The sequence below is a fragment of the Pinus tabuliformis genome, chromosome 8, assembly GCF_031772625.1.
Source record: "Pinus tabuliformis cultivar Carrire ecotype Pingquan chromosome 8, CPIR1, whole genome shotgun sequence".
NCBI lineage: Eukaryota > Viridiplantae > Streptophyta > Pinopsida > Pinales > Pinaceae > Pinus > Pinus tabuliformis.
The window spans coordinates 1,540,416,712-1,540,436,510 of record NC_142294.1 but is presented as its reverse complement, the minus strand read 5'-3'; the positions used below and the strand labels follow the sequence as shown (position 1 = coordinate 1,540,436,510).

Here is a 19,799-nt window from a genome sequence, read left to right as displayed (position 1 = left end):
ACATTCAAGTGTCCCTTTATTTGAGATGAAGCATTCAATGCTTTGAGGAACTGGGTGATGGCTAATGAGGAGGGTAGAGCTAATGCTAGGCTTTTCCCCATACACTAATCAATGTTTCAACCATATTTCACATTTTACATTTTCTTTCATTGTGGCTCTATGTTAAACTCACACACAAATGGATAGACAAATTTGAATAATCGCGAGATGCATATTATTCACAATGATATACATTTAAATACAATGTTTAATGACCCTTGGTTTTCATATTCCAATTGGTCTCTTGGACTCCATTAACTCTTCATATTCCACACCATAACCCTTAGATTAGGTGTCCAACATTCCCCTCCTTAATCCAAAGGGGTATATATGAGTCCAAGAAGAGAGTTGAAATACACAAAATGTAAAAAATTCATGTAAACAATTAACTGACTTTGATCTATGAAATGATGGTATAAGGTGGGAGAACACGGGGTCTCAATTGGTGGTGGTTTAAGGATGATCACCAATGTTGGAACGCTTAGTGCAGTTCCTAGAACAATTCCAAGTCTGGCTAGAAGCTGAAATCTTCTGCTAGAGGAAGTGCTCCCTAATTCTTGGAAAAGGGAGACCATTGAGGTCTCAACCTGAAACGCTTGATGCAGTTCCTGGAACAGTGCTGTTGCTTTGTCGCCTATCACACACACCTAAGTTAGTGAGAAAAGACCTTAACCCCACAAGGTGTGGTTGGTGGCAAATTAAATAGATGGGGCTGTCACCTATTCCTAACTCTCTCTGTTTAAGCTCTCTCCTAGGTCAGCTAAGGGGGGTGGTCCCTAAATGGAAAACTAAGTTAAAAGGATGTGAGGTCTCTAGGAGATGTTAGAGTGAATTGGATTACTTTTAAGATTATGAGCAAATATGATGAGCAATATGAAATGAAATATATAATCATCAACACATGAATAAAAAAAATTGCATACATAAAACCAATGCCTTCAAATATTGCTTAAAATAAAATAATACTTTCTCAAGAAAAATGAAGTGCTTCAAATTGAAACACAAGTAACCCTATCAATCAAACAAAAGATGTTAGCAAGATATGATATCATATGCAAGATATAAATTTGCTTTCAAGAAATGCTTTCAAAATATAAAATCATTCACAAATCCAAAGCATGTATGGAAGCAATATAGAGTGACTTGCAAAGGAAAAATTAAACTTTACTTGCAAAAGTGAAACAAGATGATACTTGCCTAAATAAGATAATCAACTCAAGATATTTGCATCAATGACAAGTACATAAAATAATTTGCAAGTAAAATAGCAAGATGTGTTAGCATGAAATGCACTTAAACTAAGATTGAATGCAATTATCTTGGTAAATTTTAATCTAAATGCCTAGTCTAGATGTGACCTTTCTTTCCACTGTTTTGAAACAAGTCTCTTATGTGAGTTGTGGAAGGGGTCCAAAGAAAGACAGTGAAGGCTATATTAATGATACCTCCCTTGGATTACCCAACACACCCGATGCCTCCGGCGCTGCAGAGACTGTGGCTCTGATGACTGCAAGGTCATCATGTTAACCACATAAGAGGGTCTATGTCCCTCAAGTTGATGAAAGAAACGGGTCCCTAAGAAATGTCTTTCAACCAAGCTTATGCTTGGAGGTAAATTAAGTTAAAATGCAACTATATTGAAATGCCTAATATGCTATGCAAGTAAGATTACTATTGCTTTGCATGAGGGGAAAGTTTCAATTAAATGGAAATATGCTCAACAAGATAACTTGGAAAATTGCTCAAAATAGTGCAAGATACAAGAACATAAGCCTCATAAGCACATGAACGTGTAAACAATAAGCTTATTGTGAGGCCAACATGAAGCAAATTGTTAAACTAACTAGATCAACTTTGCCACATGAAATGAAATGCTTGCATGTAATAAAATAAGTTGCTTCAAAGTAAAATTCCAAATTATACTTAAAAGCAAAGAAACTTGAGATGCCAAGCATAAAAATGGAAACTAGTAGCAAAATTAAATCTAGAAAATTAGAATGTGATGGTGAGATTGTGTTAATTCTTAAGATATGCAAAATGAAAACTAAAGAGAAACATGCAAGATCAATCCACCCAAAATCCTCCTTCTAAAATAAGGAGCAAATGATGCCTTGGGTGAAAACCCAAGCTCCCACAAGAAAAACTAAGTTTTTATTAGATGATTACAAAGATGAGAAACTTTCAAGAGGATCTCAACTAAAGCTTCAAGAGGGATCTTTACAATATATGAGGCTTCTCAAGCACTAGATCTCCTTCTTGAAAGTCAAAATCAGAAAATACAATAAGAATGCTCTCAATGAAGGTGTTAGGTGTCTCTTGATGTCCAAAAGATTAGCCTCCAATGGATGATGAATTCTTGCAAAGGAGAGGAACTATTCTTCAATGCCCACGACCAAACCAAGTGAGAGATTTCTCCTCAAATGCTCACGGCCTTGCCAAGTAGTAACCCTCTCTTTGTCCATGACCTCCTCAAGAAATCAACTTTGAAAGGGGTTGAGAGGTCCTACAAGAGAATGGTTAGAGTTTGAGTAATCTTTCTTCAATCCCCTTGTCACCAACACTCTACCTATGGGTTGCAAAATCAAGAGACAAATTAGTGTAGAGAGAATATATAAACAACTAGATAAAATACAAATAGTATACAAGAAACCAAATCAAGTGATGGGAGTGAACCCCATCACTTGGTTTAGTGTAGAAAAGCTCTCAAGTAGCTAATATAAAATCAATGAAGCACTATTTCAAAAGATTTAAATTTTAAAATGATTGCTTGTATACAAGCTATGCCCAAATGAATCTCTTTTTCGTAAGATAAACTATGAAAATCCAAATAACAAATGAGAGTTCTTTTGAAGTTGCTTCAAGAGTGGGTTGGTTTCCCAAAGACTTCCCCTCACTTGATCCAACAAAAATTCTTCTACAATACTCAAATCACACATTAGTCCATATAGATTTAGATAAGCAAACAATGAATTGAAACTTCTAGAAATTTATTTGAAAATAAACTAGAACTTTCAACATCTAGAGCCTACTTTCAAATCAAATGCTAATACAAGATAACTTTGCAATAGCAAGTTTACAAGAATATATGGAAAATGAAATAATTCAAAGCATAGAAAATATTTTATCGATAGCTCACAATGCACCATGCTCTAAAGGAAGAACACCTATGAATGGACCCCCAAAGTCTTTTTATTAAAACTCTTGAAAAGTGTATAAAGTAGCAGTGTTTCCACAAGCACAATAGCTAGAAACAAAAAGATACAAAATGAGAGTTCAAAACTCTATTATATAGAGAGATGGGAGCAAATCCCAATGTAACAACCAAGTGACAAATGGCCATGGAGAAGATCCCAAGAAGGAAATCAAATTCCAAGTGGAGGGATGAAGTAGACACCAATGCAAATCGAATTCCATATGTGGCACCATGAAATCCTCAAGCAAAATCGAATTCTCCAAGTGTGAAGATGAGCAAATCCAAGTGTGAACCAATCAAGGAGCTAACTCAAGTCAAACTCCAAGAACAAACCATGTGATGCCACCTCATATAGATGCTTCTAATGAGCTCAGCGTAAATGCCTTGGGGAATTGCGTGGTCCCTCCTTGAGGATAATTCGATGTGCCATGATGTTAATTTTAGGTATGTTCTATGCTTAGAGCAATTTATTTCAATTTTCACAGTTAGCTCTATATCTTTTCCAGATTAACAATCACATCAACATTAAAGTAAACTGAAGATAGAACATAAACATAAATTGCAGAAGATAAGCCAAGACAAGAGGACACAAGATGTGGCACTAGCCAGGGACAAACCCCAATGTGGGGAAACCCTTGATCAATTCTTCTTATATGTTCTTCAATAGTTCAACAGAGAGAGAGACAAAGATGGTACATTTACAACAGAAGTCAACACTTTGACTTATCTAGATAAGAGCATAGATCATCTCTAAGAAGATGATACATGAGATCAGTTGAAGACATGCTACTTCAACTGATTCTCCAAGGTGACTCCTTCACCTATCATCGTGCTGCATCTCGTCATCATGCTGCACCTCACTGTGTTGTACCACCTCATGACTGCTGCACCTAATGCTGCATTGCTGTCCCATGTGCCATGGTTGAACCATGTTGTCATACAACATGTCTCATGTGGTTGTCACATCTATCATGCTGTCCATGCTTGCCATACTTCACCATGCTTGTCATGTTGTCCAAGCTTGCCATGTTGCACCATGCTGTACCATTGTGCCACCGCTGCACAATGACATGGCAGTCCCATCATGGTTCTGTCTCATCATGTTGCTGTCCCATCATTGTGGCACAATATCATTGCTGCTATTACTGATGTCCCATCACGGCTTGTTATCTCAATATACTTACAACAACCCAAAGTTGCTGCTGTCCCTATAGCAACATAACATACTTACGCTGCTCCAAATATGTATGTACCATTGCCTAGCTGTCTTAGCTGTACTGCTGCACCGCTGTACCTAATAGTCATGCCCAAAACATTGTTGTTCTAGGCATATGGTAGCCTTGTTGTCTTGCTGTCCATGCATCATGGTTCCACCATGCTCCATTGCCTAGCTGTCCACAACACTGTTGTTCCAATGCTGCCTTCACTGCTGCTTATGTGGTGATTGGTTAGGGCATCTGGCAGCCCTTACACACCCAGCCAAACAACCCCTAAAATTTGCCCAAATTTGCCCTTAATTAATGCGGTTGTCCTCCAAGGGAAGGCTGTCCCCTTCGCTGTAATTCTTGGCAGCCTTCTAGCCCTTAATAATGGCTCTGCCCTCCTCTCATTACAGTGGCATCCTACAACCCTTAGAACAGGCCTGCGACAACCTTTCTAGAGGATTGTTCCACCCTCTACGAGCCCTCAAACAACTCCCTTTCTCCTTGACCTTCTAGCAAGATACTCAGCCTCCTTTCATCCCTTCAGTTTTCTTGAAATGGCTTCAGAACAATCCTATTTCACCCACGCTGAATTGCCTCTTCTTGCTGTGGCCCTAAGCTTCAAACTTCGGCCTTTCTCCCTACATGAGCACCCAAACAACCTCTCTTTCCCATGCTGTTTAGGGCAGCCTCTTTCTTGGCTGCGTAGAGGCCAGCGTATAGGCTAGGGCTTCTTCTTGATAGCATAGATACTAGGGTTGTCCTCCTTGTAGCGTTAGGGCTTCTCACTTGACTGCGTCCTCTAGATTATGAGAGCGTGCTTCTTGTTGACTGCAACTAGGGCAACCTCAATCCTCCAACGTCTAGGTCTTCCACTCCTAGATTTCTCTTCCACTAAAACCCAAGACAAGTGGAGAGAAATCAAGATAGAAGTGTGTGTAGAAATGACTATCAAGTCATCTCCTTTTATTCTAAAACGTTGAGCACATGTGGGTTATATTTGGTCGCTGGCCGACCTTGACGAATTGTCTTATAACACAAATAAATTCATAACTCCATGAATACTTATTGGAATCGGATGATCTTTAGATCAATTCTGCACCTTTTAATGAGAGGGATCTAAGAAAAATATCAGCTGCCATAAATAAGATGACCCACATGGGGTTTGGCCCTAGTTGCCAATTTTAACACATGATGATGCCAAGTGTGAAGGAGAGGGAACATAAGTGGAGACAAACTCCCAAGAATATCTCAACCAATATCTTTCAAATATCTCACATGTGCATTAACTCTCCAAATAATTCAATTTTCCAAGTCACCAGCTGCTGCATTAATGCCAATAAATTCGATTTCCTTGAGTGGGCCATGTATTTATGATGCAAGGTGCCAAATCATCCTCCAACTTGTCCTTTGACTCATTCTTTTGACTTGAGATAATTTCCAAGTCATTTCCATGTCATTTTGTCACATGGAGCTATTTATTTCTCTCCATTTAATTTATTTCTGGTTTAATTTATTGCCAGATTTCCCACTAAACTTAGGAAAAGTGGGTTTTGAGGGTCTAGAACACATTTTTTACCTCTCAAAGTGTGTCATAGTAGAAAGTTGAGGGTGAGAGGTGTAATTTTGAGCACACATACTCCATGCAACTTTTCTAGGCATCACTTATTACATATTTACATTCAGAATTTATTCCAATTTCCACCCTGCGGGAAATTAAAAAAAATTTAAAAAATAACCCCTAGACCTAACCAAATTCCATGAAATTTTACGAGTGATCTAGTATGGTAATATACAATGACTCTAGACACTAGGACTCACCCAAGGCCTCGCCATCAAGCCGTACTCTGACTTTGTGGGTATGCTTGGAGGAAAAAAATCAATTAATTATTAAATTCTTGGAGGAAAATGATAATTAACCAAGTGAAAAAAACCTCCCAGAGTAGACTCACTTAATGACAAGGTTCCAAGCTACCTAGGCCTGTTTACATGGCTCAAACTCATCATACTATCATCACTTTATGTCATCCCCGTAGGGCTTGTGGAATCTGGGTACTATAGAAGAAGATGAGAAGAAGAAGTAGAGTTTAAAAACTCTAGTGATATGATGAACTCTGATGGTACAAGCAGCCTTTGGTACATCCTTGGGCATGGAGTTTTCAAAAATATTTAGGTGCCACCCCAGCGATCAACAAGTTCCAAATCTGGCTAGAAGCTAAAGTCTTTTGCTAGAGGAAGTGCTCCCTAATTCTTGAAAAAAGGAGAACATTGAGGTCTTAACATGTGGTGGTTTAAGGAAGGCCACCAACCAAATTGCATGCTCATGGGCTTTTCTGGCTACAACTTTGAATCTGGGTATGGCTGACTTTGGCTCTAGGCTTAGGCAACAGGCTCAAGTTGTGGCTCAGGCTTGCTTGATTTATCTTAAAAGCTTGTAGATGACCATCAATTCCCCCCTGTCAAATACAAGGTGAGAAGATGAAGAAAACTCAATTGCAAGATGTATCAATACTCGAGAACAAATTCTATGGTATGACCAAAATATCTTCTTGGTTGTTGAAACCCATTGCCAAGAAGCAATCCATCCAAGGTGAATCTTCGTTCTTGCAGGAGGCTTGTTTATGAAGAATCTGTTTGAATGATGAGTGTGCTTATGACAATGCTCACATGGGTGAAGATCAAAACAATGATCTTTCACATGGCCAACTCGATTACAGTGTTGGCATTTGACAATGTGTGGCTGAGGAATAGGAGTAGGATGTAGAACAAGTGAAGATGAACCATCTTGAAGAAATCCAACACTTTGAAATTGAATGGGATTGGAATAGTCTAGAATATGAAATGACACATCCTTGTCATATCCAAGACGGGTTCTGTGCTTGTTGTTGACAAGCTCTTCCCAAGGTCTGATGATGGGCTTGGGCAGTGTAACCTGAGCTTCTGCATCTGCATGCAAATATGCTCTTGCATTGGGCACTGAATCAACCTCAACCTCACTAATTTGATTAGTTTCTGTTTGCTGATGGGAGTCCGTCTCAAATAGAGGATTGTTCTGAACAAAAACCAGTTTAGAATGATGTCTTTTCTATTGTAACTCATCTTGCTATAGCCGTGATTCTAGTTGTAGAAACTCAATCTTTTCGTGTGCATATTATAGACAAATTTGAATATCAACAAGAGTGATTTTGCTGATTTTGACCGTGTCATCAACAGAACAAAGTATGAGAGTCTTCAAGAACTCTAACACTGTATTAATTTTTGTGTTTTTTATTGAACAAATCAGGTGAATCTCACAAGTACTGCTCCCAAGAATGAAGAAATTACAGTATTCAATGCTTGGAATTAGGCCTCAGGCTCACAACGCATTGCAACACATAAATGAAAGGGACCCTCACGACAAACACATATATAAATGCTTTGATTCTCAAGGCAAACACCAATATACCAATACGACATACAACTTTTCAATGTGCACAAACAATGTAACTTAGAACTGTATGCACCAGTGCACCAACTAATGTAGATTCACGCCCTCTAATCATACAATACAATGCAAAGGCATATATTTATAAAAGTCTTAATACATATATTAAACAATTCTCAAATGAATACTAATGCAACGCTATCCCTTCAATGCACATTACAAGAGTTTCAATGCACATATAATTCAATCAACCCACGTATATTATGATTCAATGCTAGAGCATAGGCAACCAATACATATGACATATTGCTCAACATATGCAATTCAAAGCTCAATACACATACCATGAAATTCAACGTAAAAAGTAAAAAATGAACCAACGCACCGCAATGTAAGTCTTGTTTGGAGACTATCCAACTGGAGATTGAATGCTCTACAACGCTGTATTCAACACTCCATTCCCATGCAGAGTTCATACATTGGGTGAATGTCCAATGCATACATAGGCTCGAAGTATTAATTTGAAACCAACGCATATATAAACGAACTTCAAACCAGTGATTTCACTTTCCTCGTGACAATAGCGACCACTAACGAGATGGAGAATGATTCGAGCAATCAAATTCACATTAATAGACTATTTATTTCGAAGATTTCTTAGAACATATATTTCATGCCACAGAGAACCACTGCTAGGAGTTAATTTTGGCAGCTCAGGGATAAATTCCCTCCTTTGGACAATCTTCCTCATCAAGGAAGACCCCTACTAGCCCTTGGAAGAATTTAATTTGGTTAAGGAAAAATATATTTTAATATGGAAACCCCCACGTGCACAAAAAAGGATAGGTCGGCCCAAAAGGAAGTTGGACGCCCTTGGATGGCTATAAATACAAGTCAAGTGACCCTAATTTGGAGATCATCAATCATTCTTCTTTCTTTGTTTTGGCTCACACAAGTTTGAGGTTGGTTTGTGGAGATTGGTTTGTACAGGTATGAAATTGATAGGGTTTTGATTTGTAGCCATAGGGAATTTTCGGTTGCAACTGTGGGCATGCAGGCTTATCTGTGTGGTTGGAGGGTTTCAATTGCACGCACGTACACTCTCTCCGTGTGGTTGGAAACTAGGGTTTCATTTTATCAGTTGACCGTAGAGTTCGATAGTTGACCGCAAATATTGACAGTTGACTGCAAGCTTCTGAATCAAGGTTTTTATTATCAATATTGCTGGGTTCATCTCTTGGATGTTGTTTAGTTAATTTTGCTGGATAAGTTTTGTAGTTGAAGATATGGATCATTGTACTCTCTCTCTGCTGAACATTTTATGACAATCTAATAAGAAGAATAATTTGAAAGGGTTTCTCCCTTGTGGGGTTTTGCCTTGGTCTCCGACCAATCCTGGTGCTTCTATGTGTGAATGCTTTTCGTATATTGTTCTTTTATGTTCTGCTGCATTGATGATGATATTGTTCTTTCTATATAATTGCATATGTTGCTGAATAATGTTATGGTGTTGTGGGGTGAATTAAATGTGTAAATAATGAAATGCAATTATCTAAAGCAAAGAACAATATAGCCCTAAGAAAAATTAACACTAAGGAGGTCAATTAGAAATTGAAGATGAAGAAGAATTGTTGTTACTTTGCACTGTGTTTTTGATTTAAACCCTTCCTCTCTCCTTTAGAAAATAGAGAATTGATTCATGATGGAGTTTTTCCATGACCAAAACCCCAATAACAACTGATATATTCTCCATAATGGTCGTGATTTCCCACAAAGTCTCTCCAACAAGGTTTGAACGAATTTGCAGGGCAATGTCTTTTGCATATTCTCCAAAGATATGTCTCCCACGTATTCTGTAAATGCCTATTGTTTTGTGCGGTTGGAAAACTATAGAGAAAATGGAGGGAAAGGGAAACAACTCCAAGTAGGCAATATCATGGACTTAGCTATCGAGCTCAGAGTCTAAACGGATAGATCTGAAGTTTTCAAGCTTTGATCAATTTCATACACACTATTCATTGCGTAGTATTCGAATCCTCGCGGTTAAGAGAGCATCAACAACTCTTGGTAGTGGAGGGTCTAGTCAAAATTGGAAGCACCAGAAGATTGTAAACTTAACTAGATTAAAGGAGTCATGGCTATGGTTACAAAGCCAATTTTCATGTCTGTACCAATACAATGGGCAAGTTCGATAATGTTACCAAGGTGTCGAAAGATCTCAAGAACTTACAATAGAGCAAAAAACGTATGTCAGGGATTCCACAAAATTGTGCTGTGCTAACAAGTAACGTAGGCGATGAGGGATAGGTGCATCTACCTGTGAAACATGCATGTGGACGGTGAAACAAACGTTGGATTTAGGGAATCTGTGAGAGAAATGGTCCCACAGAGAAATCAACAAGATTCATGCTGAGAGGTCAGTTCGATAGGCGCATAGCAACAATGAAATAGGCATGCACAAAGTAAAATGGTCTATAAGGTGGTAGTTCTGATAAGGAGAAACGCATAACTAACAGGCATGGGGATAGGTGAGGCATTTTAATTAAATGGTAGAACGCACAATTAGAGAAAGACCACACAATAATTCGATTTCTAAGGAGGCCACAAAATCATTGTCTCAGATTTGAGCAGGGCATGAATTCGCCCGCTTTGATACCATGTTAAACTTACACACAAATGGATAGACAAATTTGGATAATCGTGAGATGCATATTATTCACAATGATATACATTTAAATACAATGTATAATGACCCTTGGTTTTCATATTCCAAGTTGTCTCTTGGACTCCATTGACTCTTCATATCCCCACCATAATCCGTAGCGGATTAGGTGTACAACACACTATATGCTTTTAACTGCTTTTTCCGCTGCATCAACCCTCGAGGCCAAGTTTTTGGGCCTTGACTTAAAGATATGGATATAAGGGGCCATTCCCAATGACCAATGACTAGCATCCTGAAGAATGGAGATAGATAATTGTGAGAGATGGACGGTGGTAAGTATGCATTACCTTGAACATGCTATATCAATTAGTGCCTTCCTAATAGTGCACTTCCTAAACCCTAAGGCCTCAAAGGAGGTCCCACTAGACTATAGTCAAAGACTAACCTTCCAAGTGAAGTGTGGGAACAAGGATACAATCGAGATCAGTGAATCATCTAGTTTGCCTCGTGATCCATATTAATATGCCCATAACATTAAATGAAATCACAAGATTGCAAAAATGGTTAGAGAACCTGTCAAGTGATGACCCACCTTCCTTCAAGAAGCATGCCAAATGGGAGAGGGAAAAAACCAGAGCAATGGGTGGAGAACTCTGTCACAATGCTATGTGTTGACTATCGTGGGGCTGATGGCTGGCTGGCTGCCAAATGAGTTGAAATTTTTTCTCCTGTGGGTTACCCACTTTTGGTGGGTAACATGTCATATTCAATGTCAAGGGCACAAGAATGCTTCACATAAAATTTTGCCTTGAAATGTCTTTCTAGCTCAGAGTTGTAAACAAGTTACCACACTTTTGTTAGGGATGATTATGCAATTAGCTCTATTAGGTGCTTTCAACCCCTAAGGGGAAGGACATTTTGCAGGTAAACCCATCAATCCATGGATGCATGTCATAATGTGGTCATGGAATGGAAAAGGCTTTAAGGAAGATGGCCATAGCCATGGTACCAGCTGAGGGAGGTCCAACATCTTGAATATAATGATGAGAAGAGGGAGCAATCGTGGAGGCATAAGTTACCCCTTTCCTTGGCCTGCTTTTTCCATCCCTCTAATGTGCCTTTTACTTTAATGATTTGTCTTTCTTTCTTGAATAACTTAGGTGATCCAACTTGATTTATGCTTTTCCAATACCTCTTAAACTTGTAGTAGTTTATTGCTCATCAATGTTGGGGCATTTATAAGTTTGTTTGTTTTAGATAGAACATGAAAGACTTAGGAACTGGGTGATGGCTAATAAGAGGGATAGAGATCATGCTAGGCTTTCTCCCATGTTCTTATTATGTCCCAACCATCTTTTGCATTTTTCAGTTTTTGTATTTGTGGCTTCATATGCTTTTATCTTTCTTTCGATTGCATCAACCTCTTAGGTCAAAGTTTTAGGCCTTGACTTAGAGATGAGGATATAGCGTGCCAGTGTCAATGTCCAATAACAATCAACCTAAAGGATGGAGGTGGATAACAAAGAAACATGGAAGGTTTCAAGTATGTACTACCTTGGGCACACTATATCAATTAGGTATTAGTGCCCCTCCTGAAGGAAGGACCTCAAGGGAGGTCACACTGGATTAGTTCCTAGGTGAAGCGTGGGAACAAGTGTACGATCAAGAATGGTCAATCATCCAACTTGGCTTGTGATCCATTTTAATAAAACAATCTAATTTTAAGGTCACAACCAAGTCAGACACCAAATTGGTGTATGAGACCCCCTTGTTTGTGGGACATGTGACCTGCCTCCATGTATCAATTTGACTGCTAAAGTCTATGGAGGTGTACATACTCTACCCCCCCGTATTTGAACCCATAGCCTCTTAGGAGGAAACACATGTTTTTAACCATTAGGCCCACTCAAGTTGTACCATTAGTATGCCCCCAACATTAAATGAAAGCATATGATTAAATAAATGGTTAGTGTACCTTTTGATAGATGACCCACCTTCCTTAAAGAATATGCCAGATAAGAGAGAGCACTGATCAAAGCATAGATGGAGAGCTCTAAAGTAAAGTTATCTTTGGATTATCATAGGGCTGCTGGCTAGTTGGCTGACCAATGGGGCGGGGGGGAATTTTTCCTAGGGGTCACCCACTTTTGGTGGGTTTCAGTGCACCACACAGGGTCACTTGGCCTCTTACACTAGCCGAGTGTTGTTTCAACCTATATGTTATGAACAAAGTTCATATATGCAACAAAATAGTCAGAAGCTCTGAAATATATAAATATCCATTATAGGACAAGTAGTATATTTATATAGAAATTTACAAAAGGTATGAGAAGATGGAATTGTTATAAATGATGGCCTGCTTATATACCTAGGCAGGGGCCCTTTCATGAATGGTCATGTCCTTAAGAGACGTGCCTCTTCAGTACACTGATCACTATTAACTATTTATTATTAATAATTTATATTTATAACATTGCCTTCCTCTTCAAAGAAGCTTTGTCCTCAAAGCTTATTGCCGACAAGGCGTGTCCTCTTGTTTCTTTGTCTTGTAATCTATTCAAAACTTTAAGAAATCTTTGATGATACAAGATAATAGGATCCTCAGAGTGATAAATAAAATTGTCGAACTGAGAAGGGATTTGACCATCCTAAATTTGTTGAATCTTGTGGTTATTGGATACTTCCTGTGAATTTTTATCACAAGGCTGAATTGCACTGACATTAGTAGTCTTCGGAACATAAGTACGTTGTTTCTGTTTTGAGTGATACAGAGATGCAGTCTGATTGAGTTGTTTGTTCTTGTGATTCATATGTCGATAAAGAGTTCTTGTGGTTTGATTTTCCCTTATCATGTGTGTGGCAATTTCCTGATTTACTTCAAACATTGATGTTGTTGAGTTGGTTACAAAATCTTCATTTGGATTTTTCATCGTCTGAACTACAACATCGAAATATGTTTTTACCTCAACTGGCTTGTCATCGTCTTGAGTTGTGATATTCTTCGCATCAATATTCATTCCTTTTTCTTCCACTTGAATTTCTACACTTGAAGATTTCGATGCTTCCTTCTCGATAAGCTATTGTACCTTGTTTTCTAGCAACTTCTTGTCCTTCTTAAGCTTCTTGATTTGCATCAGTGATTTTTCACTATGGTCCTTAAGCCGATAAACTTCTTCATTTTTGTCAGCGGTGATTTTGTCAACTTCTCTTTGCATATTATGTATGGTTTTTTCACTTTCTTGAAAAATTACTTTTGAGATATCTTGTATGCCTTCTGGTGTTACTAAATCTGATTTTAATGTAATGTCGTGTTGTGTTATTTTTTTCTTCCTGTAGGAAAATGTTAAATTTTTTTCATATTTAGGATGAAGGATCCTATTGATTCCATCTAGGGCGAACCTAGAATTATATCACTATTGTCACAATATAAGATTTTAACGATGAATTGCAAGATATAAGTATAATCTCCAATACTTAGTTGTAGATTGCTTATGCCATATTGTTTGTTATGCATCGAATCCATCGTTTCAATTATATTTGATTCAGGAATCGCTAATTGGTTAGCACATTTAGTACTAACATAATTATTATCTTGAGTAGGATTGATAGAGATTATAATATCCTTTCCTGCAAGTGATCCTTTGATTTTAAATAGCGCACTAACACATTTACTAAAAGTTTTAGGAAATCTTCCATCACTGGTCTCCATTTTACTTTTTCGAAATAACCTTACAGTGTAAAAGTAACCCTTTTTTTTAATAAACCTTGAAAACTTTAGTAGTGATTCTTTTTATAACCCTTTCTTTATATATATATATATTTCAAGTTCCCTTGGACTTTATATGTCAAGTCTCCCATTTAACTTATATAATAATTTTTTTTATAATAAAATTATAACAATTTGTTTTTTCTAATATATATATTTATTTAATTGCAACCTTGGTATTACTTATATCTTTTATATAATCTTAAATATCTTATATATAACTTTAACTTGGGTGGTGTTTAAACCAAAACTACCACATGAGCAAGGTGTCAGTTTGAGTGGAAACTAGATTCAGCGAGAGCTCGGTTGTGCCTTGATTTGATAACAGGGGATTCGAACTACCAAATTGTTACCTTTTATATATTACCCTAACTTAACCAATTCTTGAATTAACTTCGTACCGTATGAATAAGTCATGTCTGTATGACTTGTGGCATTTAATTGATATTATGGTGACCTTCAGAAATTATGGTTCGCTCCATAGACAAGAAAGAATTGTCGTGTGACAGTTGTGTGTACTAAAAAATAATCCAAAGAACAAGAAAACGAATTATTGTGACAAGTGACAATCCCTCTTAATTTTATGTGGAATGACATAACAATTTTCTAAAGTATATATGCGGTGGCTGTTGTAGAGAGAGAAGATGGTGGGTAGGGCGGTCAACAAGGAGACTCGCAGTGGAAGCTTGCGATAGAGATGACAATGGTGGTGGCAACAACTAACACAGGGTGGCAGGGTGTTCGTGGTAGCGACTGCGACTTCATTTTGCAGCGGTGTGTGGTTGGAGAAGGTGGTAGGCGGAGGTAATGGGTCCGGGTGGCTATGGTTTTTTTTTAATATATAACTGACTTTTTTTTTTTTTTCTTTTATAACTTTTGTTTTTTATTTTTTATTTTTTATATTTTTGACTTTTCTTTTTCCTTTTTTATTGTTTTTTATTTTTATTTTTATAATTTTATTTATTCTATATATATATATATATATATATTTTTTTTTTTTTTTCTTTTTTCTTTTTTATTAGGCCAAAGGCCTGATGGCGAAAATGGAGAACCTCCAAAACTTGTCTGGCTAAAAGCTTGAATTCCAACAACAACTAACTTGACAAAGGTTGATGGGCGAAGGCCAGATCACATTGGCTATGTGCAGCGGTTGAGCGCCTAGATAATCGAACAACTCTGATACCAAATGTTATGGACAAAGTTCATATACGCGCAAAATACTCAGAAGATGTCAATATGTAAATATCCATTATGGGACAAGTCGTATATTTATATAGAAATGTACTGGAGAAGGTGGTAGGCGGAGGTAATGGCTCCGGGTGGCTATGGTTTTTTTTTTAATATATAACTTACTTTTTTTTTCTTTTATAACTTTTGTTTTTTATTTTTTATTTTTTGTATTTTGGACTTATTTTTCCTTTTTTATTTTTATTTTTATAATTTTATTTATTCTATATATTATTAATTTTTTTCTGTTTTCTTTTTTATTAGGCCAAAGGCTTGATGGCGAAAATGGAGAACCTCCAAAACTTGTCTGGCTAAAAGCTTGAATTCCAACAACAACCAACTTGACAAAGGGTTGATGGCCAAAGGCCAGATCACACTGGCTACGTGCAGTGGTTGAGCGGCCAAATAATCGAACAACTCTGATACCAAATGTTATGAACAAAGTTCATATACGCGCAAAATACTCAGAAGATGTCAATATGTAATATCCATTATGGGACAAGTCGTATATTTATATAGAAATGTACAGAAGGTATGACAAGATGAAATTGTTACAAATGAGGGTTTGCTTATATCCCTGGGCAGGTGCCCTTTCATGAATGGTCATGTCCTTAAGAGACATGCCTCTTTAGTATACTAATCATTGTTAACTATTTATTATTAATAATTTACATTCATAACACTATAAATAGAGCGTTCGCAATATTTGCAAATTATTTAGCCGTCAATAACATCACAATGGGTCCGTCCAATGTCCTTGGATTTTGGGCCATGGATGATGAAATTTAAATGGAAAGAAATCTACAAATTGAAGAAAAAAACATGCAACAAATTTCAATGAAAATCCTATTTTAAATTTAAGAACAAAGAGGCGCAGATATTAACTTGAAAGATAAAAAATAAAAAACAAGGACAACATTCAGATCTACAATTTCAAAAGAGGGAAAGTATACCTGGGAATGAAAAGATGGGTTGTAGCCTCTTCCTAATGATGTAATCTCCACTGGACAGCTCCAAACTAACTCCAAATTATCTCCATGATGCCAAACCAACTCCAAGGTTGCCGTTGCTAGACTACTGCTGAAAAACCCAATGTTGTTGCAAAAGTTAGGAAGCTCACAAAAGCTCACAATGAGAGGTGTGAGGTAAACAGGAGGGGGAGAGTTCCCTTTATAGCAAAGTGTGAAGGCTTAGGGAGAGAATTTACCACTTTTTATCGAAAACAGCCTATAAGTCCCTGTGAAGTCTGTGGGTTTTGGTACCAGTCCATGGTGGATTGACCTCATTGGCCGAATCAAATCAAGACCAGCTGGTTTGGGTCAGTTTAGACCAGTAACCAAACTGTTACAAACCGACCCCAACCAGCTGGTCTTGATTTGAACCTGCCAAGGAGTTCAACCCGCCATGGAGTGGTACCAAACCGGTACAAACCAGCCCATTGGTCTGGTTTGCTGGCCGGTTCGTTACCTTGCCCTGCCCAACTAGGCACTTGAAAGTCTCTTCTCTAAACAAGCATTTACTACTCAAAGACCCATATCCTTCGAGCTTGCTTCCTTCCCTCGGAACGAGAGAAATTACAGTGGAAAACAAAAACAACCCAAAATACGTTCACTCTCAAAGAGAGAAAAACACCCATTCAGGCCTAGTCAACCATCTCTCATCACCAAATTCACTACATAGCTCCTATGCTGCCTATGGAGGTAATTCTATCTCATAAGTCAATAGCTATGCTGCCCATGGAGGTAATTCTATCTCATAAGTCAATAGCTGCATGGGTGGCCTTGATTTGGAGTATACCTCATGGTCTTGACTGAGAGATGCTCCACATTAGGAAAATAAAATGCATAGTGGTGTGGTTAGAAGGAAATTTTTACCTTTTGTATGAGATTGAATGCTTTTGCGAGGTGGCAGCTCAAAACCTAATTCCCAATTTGTCCTTTAAAGCATACATTTTAGGCATAAACTATTGCCTGTGGGGTCATATTTAGCTCATTGGGATAGGCATGATCCCCTTTCATGTTTAACATTTTTTTTACAAGGTCTACCAGGTGTCAGGCTGATAGCCCCCCCTCTTGTTCCCCTTCATTATTCAGTGCTCTGCATTTATTTTATTATGTTAGAAAATATTACATTTTTCTTTGAGTCACGAATGGATAAAATTAGACTCGTAGCATCTTCGTTATTTATGGGTTTTCTACTGGGTTCTCGGCCTTGAATGCTTGTTAGAAATTTTAGATAATGTTGCAAAATCTTACATATTTTTACAACATTACATGGAAACAACTCTCTTGACTTGGTATTGAAGCAAACCTACCACACGTGTGCATCTCATAACCACTTAACATATGTACAATATCACATATCAAAATACGGAGCGTCGAGTAGGTTGTTACAAGATCATTTTGTGTTTGAGTTGCCTAAGTAACCTGAGGCGCCCTGTGTTCGGGTCATCAATAAACAATCCTAGATTTTATGATTTGGACTTTGGCAGCGAAAGCAAAGGATATATTGAATAAGTTAGAATATTTGACAGTTGCTTTAACAGTTATTGCATTTTTATCTGATATATCTGAAGTTTATCATTGATTTTTCTTAGTTCTTTTTCCAAATTTCATTGTGACCAAACATGCATTAGGTGGCCTAGAGTTTTTTTTTGATGCTTGTTTTGCTTTTCATTTGTAGGGGAGCATGGCTCATGTTCAAAAGGGTTCATTTTCTTCAAGCTCTTCCTTATCATTTGTATCTAGAAATTTGAAGATACGTCTTCAATCTGCAACGAATACACCGATAAAAGATCTATCTAGTGAGTTGCAAGAGACCGAGAATATTCACTTGGAGAATACACCGATAAAATTGTGGGAAGTGTGTCCTGAACCTGTCAGAAACTTTCCATGGAAGAAAGCTGGTGAGAGAGTGATACATAATTTATTTGAACCTATACTGGGTGTAGCGAAGCGGCTCTTAATTCCCATTTTAGCTGTCACATTTTTTATGGAGGCATCTTACTGCGTAGCACAAAATAAGGAGCTGTTTATACCTTTTGGCCTGTTAGCTGGTTGTGTTTTTGCAGAAATATTGAAGGAAACTGCAATCGAACTCTCCCAGAATCTTAAGGTAGTGTTCTTTTTGGGTTAATGTTGTGCTTTTCGGATGTCGTTATTTCTGGCTTGTAATAAGAGTTGCTTTGATTTTTGCTCACATTTAACTGATTCAGGAAAGTGTTGATGACAGGAAGGAGGTTTTCCTTGGCACCTCTTGGCCATAGCATTGATTTTTTCATTCATGAAAGTGCTAGGGCCTTTTTATCCTTATTGGGGACGCATCCTCCTCCCCCATTTTGCAAATGGTGGTTTGTGGCAAACGATTTGGTTGACAAGGAATTGGCACAAGAACCAATCCCAGACTACTGAAGTAGAAAGTAACGGAGAGAATATAAGACCAGAGTCCGATTTAAAAACAGGATATTCATAATGGGTAGAGTTTTCCATGTCATCTGGAAGACATCTTGGCATAGTGGAAAGTTTACTATGATAATGACATCCATCATGCCAAAAGCCTGGTGTAACCTCTGAGCGCTTGTGAACAAGCAAAGAGTAGAAGCTGCTTTTCCCTCACATAACTCTAACAGAAAGTAGTGATATGCAAGGAACTGCTCTTTATAGCCTCCAAAAACCAACAGCAGACGAATTCAGATATGACTTACCATACGTCTGATGCGTTGCACTTGAGCATGTATAATAGAAGGTTATTTTCTCAATTTCATAACTGGTGGTTACTGTAGGCCGAAATTCTTATTTCCTAAGCTTTTTGGCTCTTGAAAAAGATGAGAGATTTAACTCTTGCCATGCCTTTATGTTATCTTGGTACAAAATGAGCTGCATCAAACGTGGAAGTTATATTACTAGTTATACTTACCATTGGAAATTGTTATGCCGAAACCAGATGTATAAACTGGTGGTTTTCAGGCACACGAGGTCACAGTATTAAGGGACTAGTTTCAAACCTTTTTTTCGAGACAGCTAATTAGCGTCTGATCAGCATAACTTCATTTTATATGATCTTAGTTCATTTATATTACAGAAACTAATTATAGAAACAAAAAAAACTTATAAAAATCTGATAAAGAATAGCTCTCAGGGGACAGCAGTATTAATATTTTTGTTTTTTTTTTCCACCTAATTTTACTCGCTAAATTTCAATATTTTCTAATAATTACCGTTTGAAATAATATTCCACTTCAAATCAAATGGGCATGTGTTCGGTGCCTACCAGGTTTGAAGTTA

The 19,799-nt window shown here is 37.6% G+C and overlaps 1 protein-coding gene across 1 annotated transcript in view; it reads left to right on the top strand.

Annotated features, from left to right (window-relative positions):
- LOC149241809 (uncharacterized) overlaps window positions 1–19,356 on the top strand; it is an 86,785-nt gene extending 67,429 nt beyond the window's left edge. The window contains exons 2-3 of the mRNA XM_089374054.1: window positions 18,199–18,630; window positions 18,748–19,356. Coding sequence (XP_089230180.1) covers window positions 18,199–18,630; window positions 18,748–18,987 — 672 coding nt within the window. The 3' untranslated portion in view covers window positions 18,988–19,356. The remainder of the gene's footprint in view (window positions 1–18,198; window positions 18,631–18,747) is intronic.
- The last annotated feature ends 443 nt before the right edge of the window (window positions 19,357–19,799 follow it).